This window comes from Carlito syrichta, unplaced genomic scaffold, assembly GCF_000164805.1.
Source record: "Carlito syrichta isolate Samal-C Ts95f unplaced genomic scaffold, Tarsius_syrichta-2.0.1 Scaffold302407, whole genome shotgun sequence".
Taxonomy (NCBI): domain Eukaryota; kingdom Metazoa; phylum Chordata; class Mammalia; order Primates; family Tarsiidae; genus Carlito; species Carlito syrichta.
The window spans coordinates 69,640-84,888 of NW_007246503.1; the positions used below are offsets into that span (position 1 = coordinate 69,640).

Sequence of the window (15,249 nt, forward strand, 5' to 3'; positions counted from 1 at the left end):
TTCTCAACAATTAGACCCACGGATTCAGTACCAGCCCAGACGACTTGGTGAGACCTCATCTCTACAATAAATCAAAAATAAGCCCGGCGTGTTAGTGCGTGCCTGTAGTTTCGGCAACTTGGAAGGCTGAGGCGGAAGGATTGCCGGAGCCCAGCAATTCGAGGCTGCGGTGGCCGGGAGCGGCCACTGCACTCCAGTCTGGGCGACAGAGTGAGACTCCAACTCAAAAAAAAAAAAAAAAATTAGACCAAAAATATCCAAAAAGACGTAAGTGATCTAAACAAAATTATTCAACACTTTTACCTAATTAACATTTATAGGATACTGCACCCAATAGCTGGAGAATAAACACTCTTTTCAAATGCAAACAGTATGCTTACCAAGAAAGATTATACACTAGGTCATAAAAACAAATCTCAATAAATGTAAAAGGGTTGAAACCACAGAGAGGACGAGCATTAACCACAAAGGAATCAAATTAGATGACAATAAGGAGATGTTTAGGAGAAAAAAACTATTATGTAAATTTGAACAACACATTCTTCTATAAGTCATGAGTCAAAAAATATTAGAAGAAAAATGTTAAGTATTTCGATGTAAGTGATAATGAAAATACACCAAAATTTGTAGTATACAGCCAAAGTAGTACTGAGAAAGAAACTTACACCTTGAAATATTTTTAATACAAAGAAAGACCTAGGCCAGGTGTGGTGGCTCACGCCTGTAATCCCCACACCCTGGGAGGTCAAAGCCAGAGAGTTGCTTGAACTCAGGAGTTTGAGATCAGCCTAGGTAACACAATGAGACCCTATCACTACAAAAATTAAAAAAAAAAAAATTAGCCAGGCGTGGTGGTCCCAGCTATTTGGGAGGCTAAATAGCTGTAGTCCCAGCTATTTAGGAGGCTAAAATGAGAAGAAGATCAGACAAGGCTGTGGTGAGCAGAGATTGTGCCACTGCACTTCAGCCTGGATGACAGAGAGCAAAACTTAAAAAAAAAAAAAAAGTCTAAAACCAAATACCTAAGGTTCAATTTATTTTAAAAAGCCAGAAAAACAAGAGCCAAATCAACACAAATTAAGTAGAGGAAAAAAAGAAAGTTAGGAGCTTAAGAAGTCAACAAAGAAAAAAAAATAGGTAAAATTAACAAAAGTAAAGCTGGCTCATTGAAAAGATGAAAATTGATAGTTAAGAAAATAAGAGAAGATGAATTAAGTAGATGAATCAATGAAGGGTCAGAACTACACATATCATAAAAATGATAAAACATGATCAATAAGTTCATTTTAATAAATTCAATATTTTTATTGACTAAATTTGTATTAAATTTTACAGATGAAATAAGAAAATTCCTTGAAAAATATGATTTACAAAAACATATACAAAATGAAAAAGAAAATCTTAACAGTCCACTATTAAGGAAACTGAACGAGTTACAAACTTCCTACAAACTAAAGTCTAGGCCCAAATGGTTTCAATGGTAATTTTACAAACATTTAACTAAGAAATAACATCCATCTTAAACTCTTTTAGGAAACAGATGAAAAGAGAACAGTTTTCAACTCATTTTATGAGGCTAGCAGGAATTCTAATACCAAAACCTAACAAAATTTTTAAATGAAAAATATTAGTTTAATAGCCTTCATGAATATAGATACAAAAGTCTTTAGCAAGATGCTAACACATATTAAATCCAACAATATAAAAAAAGATACTATACTATAATAAAGAATTTATCTCAGGAATGCAATAAGCTTAAAAATAAATAATGATTAGGAAGGAAGGAGTAAAACTATCTTTATTTGAAAACAACATGATTGTAAATGAAGAAATAGTAAAGAATTTGCAAAACAACTACTAGAATTAAAGAATACAACGTTAATATATAATAAATCAGTACAATTATTTTTCTACTAGGAGCAGTCAACTGGAAGACACTTTTTTTGTAATTCCACTTACAACAGTATCAAAACATGAAATACTTAGATATCCAGGTGCTGGGGAAACTTAATGGCGAATTAAATAAATAGAGACAGATCATGTTCATGGATTAGAAAATTCAATGTTGTTAAAATATCAATTTTCCACATATTGGTCTATAGATTCAATGCAATCCCAATCATAATCCTAGTAAATTTTCTGCAGAAATTAACAACTCTAAAATGTATATAGAAATATGTAACACCTAAATTTCTCAACAGGGTTGTCTTTTTTTTTTTTTAAACAGATTGAAAAGAATTCTAATATAATACTAAGTAATACTAGCTAAGCATATTAATTAATTATAAATACAAATGCATAACAGTCTTTCCCAATTATTCATATTTCAAAGCCTTACAGCTGTGGCTTGTCTTTTTACTCTCTTTATGGTATCTTTTGACACATAAAAATTCTTAATTTCCTATGGTTGAAAATATCAATATTTTTCTTTATAGGATGTGTTTCAAGTGTCTTAAGAAAAACTTCCTTACCCAAAGATTAGAAAGGTATTCTCCTATATGTCTTATTGTCTTTAGTTTCATAATTAAGTTTATAAAGGGATTTATTTTTAAGTACTTTGTATGTTTTTGCTATTGTAAATAGTACTTTTTTCAAGTACTTTTTCAATACTACAATATTTTGTTTGTTGTAAGTGTAGAGAAATGCAATTAATTTTGTATGTAGCAACTTTGTTAAATTCTTATTAATCCTAAAAAGTAACTTGCAGATTCGTTTGCATTTTCTATAATCACATAATATGTAAATGTCAGTTATTTCTACCTTTCTGATCCTTATGTGCTTTGCTCAACTTTTCTTGCCTTAACAGCACTGTCTAGAGCTTTCCTCTATTCACTTGAATAATTCCTACTCAATCTTTCACACTCTGTTCAAGTATCACTTCCTCCTGGAAGTCCTCCCAGATCCTCCAGAATGTATTCGGAATCCTGCCCTCCATACTGTCCCATAGAACCCTGTGTTTAGTTCAAACATTATTACAGCATACTTAAAGACTGCTTTTTTTAAAAACTAATTTTAGATTTAAAGAAAAGTTGCAAAAGCAGTACAGTGAGTACTCATTTATTTCTACATCTAATACTAATCAAAACTTTACATAACCCTAGAACAGGAAATTAGTACTGGTACAATATTATAATCTAGACAGACCTTATCTGAATTTCACATTTCTGTTCTCCTATCTGGGCTCCACGCATTATATTTAGTTATTTCTCTTTCATCTCTTTCAGTCTGTAACAGTTCCTCTGTCTTTCCTTTCTTTTTCACTATCTAGACACTTTTGAAGAGTGCTTGATAAGTGATTTCGTAGAATGTCCCTCGACCTGGGTTTATCTGATGTTTGCTCATAATTGGCATAAAGTTACAGGTTTGGCAAGAACACCAGAAAAAGGATGTTGGATCCTTGTCAGTGCAATATTCTAAAGGGTTCACAGTGTCAGTATGCCTTATTACTGGTGATATTAACCTTGGTCACTTAGTTGTGGTGGTGTCTACTGGCTTTCTTCACTAAAAAGTTACCAACCCTTTGTAGTTAATAAATTTCTTGGGAAAAATACTTGGAATTATGCAAATCCTGTTTTACCGTATATCTTTGCCCACTAACCTTGGCATCCATTGGTGGATCTTTTCTGCAAGTAATTACTTGGTGTTTGTCTAATGGAGATTTTCTATTTCTATCTTTCCTTCTGTATCTATAAATGGAAATTATACTGTAAGATCAAGCTATTCCTTTTCCATTTATTTACTTGGTGATTGTTTATGTCAGTATGGACTCATATTTATTTTGCCCTATGGGTTAAAATTTAATACTATAATTATTTTCTGTGTTGCTCAAATCATTCTAGTTTTGGCCACTAGGAACTCCTTCAGGCTGACTCCTGTACTCTTTAGCTTTTTGTTTTTGAGACAGGGTCTTACTCTGTCACCAAGGCTGGAGTACAGTGATGCGGTTCTGAGTCACTGCAGCCTCAACCTACTGGACTCGAGTGATCCTCCCATCTCAGCCTCCAGAGTAGCTGGGACTATATCTACCCTGTAGCTGGGTCACCATGCCCAGCTAATTTCCTGTGCTCTTTTGGTAAGTATCTCTCTTCTTTTATTAAGTACTTCCTTATTTTCTGGCACAAGATGTCCCAGACTCATCTTGTATTTTCCCTGCCCCGACCCTGGAATAAATCATCTCTTTGAAAAGCCCTGATTCCTTTATCTACAATATATTTACTTACTTGTTCAATTCTGATATACAGAAAAAGTGGTCAGAATTATTAATCCATACCCCATGAAAAATGCCTTTACTTACTAGATTACAGCATTCATTATCTTTAGCCTCACCACAGTATCCAGTCAAGACTCCAGTTACTTAGTTCTTTTCTCCCCACCCCTTTCAGTATGGTTACCTTATTCATTTGTAACACAGCGAAGTTCATTTGTTAGTGTCTGTACTCCATTTTGTACCCTCACCCTCCCTCCCCTCCCCACCCCATCCCACCCCATCCTGGTTTTTTCAGTTGTTTATTTTGTGATGATATGAAGGCTATGGGAAACATTACTATAATCCTAAGTGTCAGAGCCAAATAAAAAGACATACTCAGAGAAGTGTCTCTCTCTTGTTACCTTGCTGCCCCATTCTCACTGCATCCTTCTTTCTATCCCTTTCCCTCTAATTTCTAATCCCTGGAAATAAGCAGTCTCTTTAGATTCTGATTTATCCTTCCTGCATTTCTTTCACACAAACAAGCAACATGTGCATTTTCCCAAATCCCTTTCTTTCCTGCATGAAGAGCACTATACTGTGGACATTCTTTTGGGTTTTGCCTTTTTCATTGAACAGTATGTCCTGGCTAACACTGTGTATTAGTTAAAAGATCTTTGTTCTTTTTAACAGGTGGATTCTACCCCACAGTGTAGATGTACCACATAGTTCATTCAATCTCTCCTGTGTGGACGTTTAGGTTGTTTCCAATTGCTTGAAATTATAATGCTAAAGTGCATAACTTTGTGTACATGCATTTCAGAATGCAGGAGGTGTATTTTCAAAATAGAGTCTTACGAGATTGCTATGTTAAAAAGTACACATAATTTTGCCAAGTACTGCCAAATCTGCATTCTACTAGCAATACATGTGAGTGCCTATCCTCCACAGCCTCACCAACAGAATGTGCTGTCATTTAAAATTTTTTTTGCCAGTCTGACAGGCAAGAAATTATATCTAAGTGTTTTAATTCACGTCTCTGAGTGAGCACTTTTTCATGTTTCAGGACTATTTTTACACTTTTCTCCCATTGTTCTATCAAGTATTTGGTTCTTTCTCCCTCAAATTGTTTTTTGGTCGGGGTCTCACTCTGTCATGCAGGCTGGAGTGCAGTGGCACAATCACAACTCACTGCAACTCACCGCAGACTCAACCCTCAGACTCAGGCAATCCTTCTGCCTCAGCCTCCTGAATAGCAGGGACCAGATACGTGCCACTACACACAGCTAATTTTTTCTATTTTCTGTAGAGATGAGGTCTCGTTATGTTGCCTAGACTGGACTCAAACTCCTGGGCTCAAGCAATCCTCTTGTCTCAGCCTCCCCAAATGCTGGGATTATAGGTGTGGGTCATCGCATCCAGCCTTGAATACTTCAATTTTAAAGTATTCTTTATGTAGAAAAGATGTTAACCCTTTGTGAAATATATTCCAAATATTATACATACTTTGTTTAAAAATTAACTAAACTCCATCTGATTCATTCAGATTTCCTTGGGTTTTTGTTTGTCCGTTTTTTCTTCCATAATGTCCCTTTTCTGTTCCAAGATCCTATCTGGGATACAACAATACATTTAGTTGTCATGTCTCCCTAAATCCCTCTGGGCTACAACAGTTTCTCAGGCTTTCCTTGGTCATGTCCTTGACAGTTATAAGACAGCTGGTAAGGCAGTTTGTAGAATGGTTCTCAATTTGTGATTTTCTGATTTTTTTTTCATAATTAGACTTTAGTTATTGGTTTTCAGGAGGAAGACCACAGGTGAAAAGTGCCATTCTCATCACATCCCATCAAGGATATACATTTTCAACATGACTTATTACTGATGATTACCTGGCTAAGGTAGTCTGCGAGGTTACTCCACAGTGAAGTTACCTTTTATTTATCCTTACAGCCTACATTAGTTGCCTATTATCATAGCCATCTTTCTTACTAACTTAGCTTTATATTCTAAAAGCAAAATACTTAGCAGGTGCTCAATAAATACCTTTGAAAGAGAGTGGCAGTGAAATCATCATTAATCAAGGCTGGAGCCAGGAAAACAACAACCTTGTCTTTCATCTCTCCCTGCTGGTGGCCAGGAGCACATATTATCAGAGAGAATGTGAGCAGTGCATTGAGAATCATCCCCAGTTCAAGTTCTACTTCCTTTAACAAGCCTCTGTAACTGCTCCAGATCTTAGTCATGACTTCTTCATGTCAACTCTGTAGAACTTAAACAATAAATCTCCTTCATTAAGCACTTACTCTATGGCAGATACCTCTGCTAGTATGCATTATCTTTGCAACAATCTTATAAAGTAAGTGTCATTATTACCTTCTTACAAACTTGTTGGGAGCCAACATCTACAGCTATACAGTTGAGGCCTATGAAGGCCCATGTTGGAGATCTGCTTTTGACATAAAAGCATCAGTGACACCTGTAGTACTGATATATGAATAGTGACCAGTTTGTATATGTGACATAAAAGCTTATATTATTTGAAAGTAAACCTTTTAACCAGTTAGGCTAAAATTTTAGGTAAAGCTTTACAGCAGAAAAACATTCTGTGCTTTAAGTTTCCATTTCTCTCTGACTCTCTGAGCCATTCTTAAGTTTCTGCCTCCCAGAAGTAACTATGCAGCTTTTGTTCCTGTAAGCCAAAATTGCTTTAATAGTTTTGTTTTCTTGCGTCTAGCCAGGTAGAACGTTCCTAGTTTCTTTACGTGCTGAAACTCTTAGCCTGCCTCCGCCCCTGGCCATCGTCATGGCAAGCGTGCATTTCATTGTCCAAGAGTGTGACAACTATGATTTGATTAATTGACTTAGATCAAATTTTCTATCAGAAAGTTTAGAAATATATATATACACAGTTCAGTTACCCACATATAACACTATGTGAACCTGTGCTTGCTACTTCACTTCCTTCTGCTTGGAATTTGCCCTCTAATATGCCTATGTATGGTAGTAATGAAACCCAGTTACGGGCCTGTTGGAGAGTAAAACCAAAGTACTCTTACTTATACTTTTGCACTTTGGATTTCTGCTTTAAGGTGTTGACTTCAGTGTCCGGCAGACTTCAATGGTAAAGTACACACTGGGTTTGTCAAACACTGTGGTTAGCGTTCTTTGCTTCTATTTAGCATTTCATAGAGCAGAGTCTGGCACCAGTGTCCCTGACAGAAATATTTTTTACTGCTGGACATTAAAATAAATAGTATAGATTTTGAGTGTTTTGTTAAATCATAGAAAATAGGAAATTTTACATTAGGTAAAAATAAGAATAGCTTATAATATACAGATTAATCATTAAATATTATAGAAAACAGTTAGCAAAACTATTACTGAAATCATACACTTCTTATCTTGATGTAAGCTTTGTGGAGCATGATATGCATCATGGAATTTTGATTGTTAATTGTTACCTTAAGCAAAAATCTTTAGTGAAGTACGTTATGCATCATGAGACCTGTAAGCCCCCAGCAGGTATTTGTCATACTGCTGGAGGTTATAGAAAATGGTATATAAGCTGGAAAAAGTTTGAATAAAATTGGACTCAGTCCTGATCAGACTGATCCCAGAAGAACTGCCTCCGAGTGGTCTCTTCTCGCCGTCCTGATTCCCTGGAGCAGGTCCAACTCCCCTCAGGTCGGGCTGGTCCCCGACACAAACTAAACTTAGGGCTGAAAGAAATTAAGTTTATATACATCTGGACAGTTACAGGCTCCATACTAATCTGTGTCCACAGTGCCCAGCATACAGCACTCAACTAATACCTGTCGCCAATCTGAGTAACCTCTTCCTCTAGTGAACTGCACTACTTTTTCTATCTCTCATGAAACTTATATTTTACCCTACATTAAAATACAGGATAGACATTAAAAAGCAACATGCCTACTATTAAACTAGAAGTTCCTTCTGGAAAGGATAGTGACGTTCATTTTTTCGTGTTCTTAAAGCATTTAACATACTACTTTCATCCTGCGCTTAATAGATGATTTTGAATTTAGGAATTCATAAAGAACAACTACTGAACACTTCGTCACTGATTAAAGGCATCACTTTGGTCTTTCTGAGAAACGAGATTAAAGGAAATTTGTGTAAAGGGGAAAGACTCAAGCTGGGAATCACCAAGTTTTAGAGCTAGAATCTCAGAAATCTGGTCCCAATTTCTCATTTTGCAGATGAAAAGACTTAAAACCAGAAAGGTTAAGCACTTTGTCCAAAGTCACATAATTCCTAAATACCACAATAAGGCTCTTACTATCACATCACACTGCCATACAACTCAATGAGTTTCTCAAGGAAAAGAGTGCTAATAATCAAAGAACTGGTCAGATACATACTGTCAAGATGATATCTGTCAAGGTATATGTGTATTTAGAACAATGTTGCTGGCCAGACATGGTGATGCATGCACGCAATCCTAACACTTTGGGAGGCCAAACATAGTACAACCCCCATCTCTACCAAAAAAAAAAAAAAAAATTAAATTAGCTGAGCATGGTGGCACATGCCTATAGTCCTACTCAGGAGACTGTAACAGAAGAATTATTTGAGCCCAGGAATTCAAGGTTGCAGGGAGACACAATCATACCACAGCACTCGAGCCTGGGCAACAGAGCATAACCCTGTCTCTAAAAAAGATTTAAAAAAAATACACAAACAAATAAATAAAAAAACTGAATGATTTTGTTGATCTGAAGAGAATAAGTCCCTGACTGGCACAAGAAGCATGAAAGAAAGTATAAATAAGAATATATAATTTCACTTCTATTGATCAGATCTATAAAGTATCTGTAAGAGACCATCGGTCTTTCTCAAGACTTCTGTTCAGTAAGGAATAAACCAGAGCACATAACAAATAACTAAAAAAACCTGTATCCAAGAAATAAGAGTGACCTTGCCACAACGGAAGCTTAAGAGTTAGTGTATAAGAATAAGTCTATGAAAATTTGAGTGGAATTTATTTTGCATTAAAACCTAGTAAATTAGCTATCTTAAGAATAAAAGGTGATGCCAGAGAGGAAAAAGTCAATGATCTGATCTGGATATATGAGACAAAAGCAGCAAATATTATTAAATTTAGTTTTTTTAAATGAATATCTAGCCACTAAAAATTCTATGTTTCAAAGCATCCTGCACAAAATGCTCAAACAAACTAATACTTCTAAATTCCTCTCTGGTAATGTTAGTATAACTGTCAATTTTTAATCAACTACCTGATACAGTCTTCAGATTATTAAAAAGATGGTATCTTTTCCTAAACATTTTACCTCCATTTTGCCACAATGAATGGTCTTATGTTAATTAAAGTAAATAACAGTATGTTCATCTTACCAAATTGAAGTAAAAGGTCATCTTCTAATACTGGCTTCAAATACTCTTCTTTCTCCCAAGGCACTGGGTTGTATATGGAATTCATATACTCAACTGTAGGATTCTGGATGTAAAATTAATTGCATGTTTTTTTTCATTGTATATAATCACAAAGTCTCCCTAGTAAAAACTAGGGAATTTAAACAAAAAAAGAAGTCATGTGTCAGCGTTACACAAAATCAGCATCTCACCTGTCATTTCATTAACTTGCTGATTACTGCTTAATTAATGGTCTCAATGCAAGAATTTTTTATTGTTTTAATTTGGGGAAAGTGACAATACCAACATTCATTTAAAAAGGACAAAAAAAAAAAAAGAAAAAAGTATTTAAAAAAAATAGAGAGCAACCAAACTACTTGAAATCACACTAGATATTATTTCTAATCTTACAGATACTATCAGTATTTCCCTTTATCCAACACTAAATTACTTGTTCACATAACACTGATTCAGCTCTCAGACACGGTTAAAAACAACATGTGTTAGTTATATGTAAACATTTACTTGGTGCTTTGCAGTGTGCTAGTTCCTAATGTCCATGATACCCCCATTACGATGAGCATCAACTTTACAACAGTCCCTAATGTAACAGTTCCTCAGTCTTCCAAATAACCAGTGCATTCACAGTAACTGTGGCATTTCTTTAATTTCTAAACATTATAAATTAAGCTGTCAACTTACCTTAAGTCTAATAAAATTTATTAGTTTAATGTATCCATAAAATTCAAGTCCTAAAGGGGGAAAAAAAAATAATGCACCTATTTTAACATGTGAGTTTTGTTTAGTTGACCTGTTCTATAAAGGTTTCTCTGATTAGCCAATAAGATTTTTCTGACTTCTAAATTACTATTCATAATATTTGGACTTTTAAACTAAAAATTAGTAGTAATTTTGACACTTCTGAATGTTCTAAGAAACAGACATAAATGACAAATTTTAAGTGCTTTTCATTTCTTTTAATGGAAAATTAATTTTTAGAATTCTACTCATTTGTAAGAGCAGTACAGTTCTGAACAATTAGGTCCTAGATTTTACCAACTATTTGGCAGTTAATACTAGAGCTGAAAGTTTCTAAAGCCCTAATTTTTATGGTGCCTACCAAATATAATTTTGCCAGAACATGGTGTATACTAGCTTTCATTTGAAGTTTAATGATGCAAATTAAAAAACAATGAGGCTTGTTCTCCAGTTCTCACATCTTTCCAAAAATAAAACAGCATTTAAAACAATGGAAAGCAGTAACATTTCTAACCAACAAGTTATTAAATGCCACAGAATTGCTGTTATGAGGAAGTTTTAACAGCATACGAGGAACCCCAAAAAACCTGAATTACTTTTTTGGAGGGTGAGCCCCTTGTAGTACAGGCTTCCCACTAGGTACCCCTAGTAAGTGTTCTAGGAACTCACAAGCATCAGTATACCAGCTAGCGGTGTTGTAAGAGGCTGCATTTGGCTTCAATGAATTGTTTTTTGGAGATTCTTCCAACGTGTTTTCCTATTTCATGAAGAGTAATTTATGAGCACACCTGCCCAAACCATGCTGAATGTTCAGCAGTTTTTTACCAAAAACAGCACACCCCACCCTCCCTATTCCCGACACATCACAAGAAACTATTTTTTGTTTGCCTGGATGAAAAGTCCTCAAAGGGAAATGTTTTGCTGATGTGAAAGAACTGAAACCAAAAATGGCAGAAGCACTAAAAAGCATCCAAATTGATGAGATCAAAAACTGTTTTCAACAGTGGAAAAAGTGTCTTGATGGGCATACTGCATCAAATGAAGAGTACTTTGAAGGTGCCTGAAATTTATTTATTTATTTATTTTTATTTTTTTTGAGTTGGAGTCTCACTCTGTCGCCCAGACTGGAGTGCAGTGGCCGCTCCCGGCCACTGCAGCCGCGAACTGCTGGGCTCCGGCGATCCTTCCGCCTCAGCCTTCCAAGTAGCCGGAATTACAGGCATGCGCTACCACGCCCGGCTGATTTTTTGATTTATTGTAGAGATGAGGTCTCGCCAAGTTGCCCAGGTGGGTCTTGAACCCACGGGCTCAGGCAATCCACTCACCTCAGCCTCCCAAGGCGCGGGATTATAGGCTGAGCCACCGAGCCCGGCTGTGCCTGAAATTCAAACATGTAAGAATAAATACACAATTTTTTACATAAATTCCAGTTTTTTGAGGGTTCCCCCTCATACAAAACAACCATATTGGTAAGTGAAAAATCAAAAATACAAAAGTAAATCTAAAGTGTGATTACTATTCAGTTTAAAAATGCAACATGAAAAACAAGAAAAACATGACGGTGTCATTCATATGCCTTACAAAAGGGGTTGCTGTTGAATTTTGATTTATAAACATGTTATATCATGTTTACCTGAGACCTAAAACTCTGTCTAATATTTACTATTCTTCAAGAATGTCCGTTCTAGTTGCTAAAAAAATACAGCAATCAAAAAGTCAATTTTGTATTTAATTAATTTTTTTTTTTTTTGAGTCAGGGTCTCACTGTTGGACAGGCTGGAGTACAGTGGTACCATCATGACTTACAGCAGCTTGGAACTCCTAGGCTGAAGGGATCCAACCTCCTTGGCCTCTTGGGTATCTAGAACTATAGGCGTGCACCACCACATCCAGCTAATTTCTTGATTTTTTTGGTAGAGAAAAAGTCTCACTATATTGCCTAGGCTGGTCTTAAACTCCTGGGCTAAAGTGATCCTCCCACCCAGGCCTTCCAAAGCGCTGGGACTACAGGCATGAGCCACCTTTCCTGGACTGAATTTAGTTAATTTTAGTGGAATGGTGTTCTTCTACATCCATTTAAAGAAGTGGAAGGCTTTAAATTTAAGGTATATTTACACAGAAATTTCAATAGAAACATCACCTGAATACTTTGCATGTTACCTTATCTCTTTTTCCATACTCTCCCAATCTTATAAAACTCAATCTTGTAGGCAGTGAAACACATGTTATGCTTTGACCTGATTAAGTTGTTTGTTTTCAAATAACCTAACTCTGATATGACAAAAATGCTATCACATGCCAAATGTTTCTTTTTAGTTGTAAAGCCAATATAAGCTTAAATACAGTGAATCTTGTATAGAAGAGAAACTTATAAACTTACACTTACATCTCATAATGTTACTTGTCTTTACTCTAAAAAATACTCACCATGTTTATGAACCATGCTATCAATATTAAAGTGATGCTCAGACTTACAGTGTGAAAATGTTTCTTCAGCAGATATGAATAACCTGAAAAATCAAACAACAGCTTCATGAAATAGTTTTCCAAGAAGTCTAAATATTGATTTCATGTTAAATACACTGTTTTCACTCTGCTGGTTTTTAGCTTTATTTCCAGGTGAGAAAAACAAATGCAACTGTATCCGAAAGAAATGGAACCCAGCACTTTTAAAGGAAGTTAGTATTTCTGAGTCCCATTTTACACCTAACACAAATTACCCCTTAAATACCAATGTTAACTTATTTGCCAAATAACATCTCTGAATTTATCAAAAGGCTTTAAAGAAAGAGTTCCTTTGATAGAGTCTGTTTCTCTCGAGTCATAACAATTCCCTATTTGAGAGTCTTTTCTCCTCTTAGTGCCAACTCTGCTTTCAGAGGTTTGAACTGGCACAGCTCAAACTGCTTTTCAGAAATAAAGCATAAAATGTAATTTTACCACTGGCACAATCCCAAATTGCCTTATTTCAAAAGCGATCTTGTAGTGTTCCCAAAGTACTTGCATTACAGACACTGTGAGGATCAAGCCTCTTTATGATGTGACCTGCAAAACTGAAGGACACGTTGCTGGGAATGCACAGTAGAGATGCTGCCTAGTTCATCTATATTCCTAGCACATTTGCTGCATTCGTTTTCAACAAATGTTTACCGAGATAGGTTATTTGCAGTATTTATGGAGCCTATCACAGGCACTGCACCCCTGGTGCTCAATAAGTATTTTTTCATGACAACCAGTGTATATGTAGACATTCTACCTACTCAATGAGGCTGCACATGAGAACACGAATCCGCACCAGGCCCAGATATAAGGAACACTGGGAAATGTTTATTAAGGTAACACTGGCCAATGCCAGCCAGGCCTCTTTCACGCCTACTTGCCCAGGACAGCAACCAAAGTCAAAGCTTCCTGAGACTAAGAGGCAGAATTTTAAGTGGAAAGAATGTGAATTTGGGAATAAGACACACTACAACTTTGTGACCTTGAGCAAGTTACTGATATTGCAGTCTCTTTTACCCTAAGTGAAAAAGGCATCCATTCCTTCTTCTTCAATAGGTGGGGAGCCCCCATTAAGGAAGGTGAACCAAGAGACTATCTAAATGGGCTCAAATAGAGATGTTACACTGGAGACTGCCCACTACTGGTCGAATTACAGAATACAGCGCAGTTGAAAGGGCCTCAGGGATTTTCTAGTTCAGTGTGGCTCCAAACTTGTTACTTAGGGGGCCTCAGGGATTTTCTAGTTCAGTGTGGCTCCAAACTTGTTACTTAGGAGAGTCACCTCTGATAGGGTCTTCATGAAAACAGACGATTCCTTGACCCTTATCCCTGATTTAGAGGGACTCAGGTGCAGAGTTGACTAATCAATCAATCAATCTATCTATCTGTTCCTGATTTAGAGGGACCCAGGTGCAGAGTTCTCTATCTATTACTCTAATCTAATCTAATTTTTTTTTTTTGAGTTGGAGTCTCACTCTGTCGCCCAGACTGGAGTGCAGTAGCATGCTCCCGGTCACCGCAGCCTCGACCTACTGGGTTCCGGCGATCCTTCCGCCTCAGCCTTCCAAGTAGCTGGAACTACAGGCGCGCGCTACCACGCCCAGCTAATTTTTTGATTTACTGTAGAGATGAGGTCTCGCCAAGTTGCCTAGGCGGGTCTCGAACCCGCGGACTCAGGCAATCCACTCACCTCAGCCTCCCAAAGCACGGGATTACAGGCTGAGCCATTGAGTCCGGTTTATATATATATATTTTTTTTAAATGTCTCGGGTGACGAGATTTGGGAACCACAGATTCAACCCAGGGCAATCTCATTTTACAGAAGGGGAAACTGAGGCCCATCGAAGACTGAGAATATAACCTGGCTTCCTGCTCATGGGTCCTTTCTCTGAACCACTGTGGGTCTTCTCAACAAGTTCTCACTCCAAGTCAGTGGTTCAAGAATTCAAGGACAGGCAGGCCACTCTGGCTCGACTCCTGGGCAGACCACGCAGACCCCACGAGGTCCCGGGCACTCGGGCCTGGGGCTGGGACCGCGCGCAGAGGCGGACGAACCTGTCACAGAACAGGCAGGGGGTCTGCTGCTTGTCTTGGGGGAGATCGGCCTCGTCCTCATCTTCCCAGGCCGCCTCATCACCGCTGTCCGACAGTTCTGGCAGGTCCTCCTCGTCCTCCACAGCGCCCCGGCCGCCTGGTGCACGCACAACAGTCATTCCGGGCGGGGCGGGGATCCTCTCCCAGGGTTGGGGGTCTCTCCTGGGGTATGGGTCTCTTCCGGGGCAAGCGGGGTTTCCCGGGACGAGTGGGATCTCCCGGGGTGAGGGGTCTTTCCCGGGGTGACGAGGCTCTCCTGGGACAAGCAGGATCTCCCGGGGTGACAAGGCTCTCCCGGGGTGAAGGGGTCTCTCCCT

The 15,249-nt window shown here is 37.4% G+C and overlaps 1 protein-coding gene across 1 annotated transcript in view; it reads right to left on the reverse strand.

Moving 5' to 3' along the window:
- PRMT3 (protein arginine methyltransferase 3) overlaps positions 1-15,249 on the reverse strand; it is a gene marked incomplete at its 3' end in the record, with an annotated part of 78,495 nt that overhangs the window by 62,914 nt on the left and 332 nt on the right. The window contains exons 2-5 of the mRNA XM_008056595.1: positions 14,894-15,029; positions 12,767-12,849; positions 10,283-10,332; positions 9,563-9,665 (exon numbers count right to left, since the gene is read on the reverse strand). Of these exons, the coding sequence (XP_008054786.1) occupies positions 9,563-9,665; positions 10,283-10,332; positions 12,767-12,849; positions 14,894-15,029 (372 nt within the window). The remainder of the gene's footprint in view (positions 1-9,562; positions 9,666-10,282; positions 10,333-12,766; positions 12,850-14,893; positions 15,030-15,249) is intronic.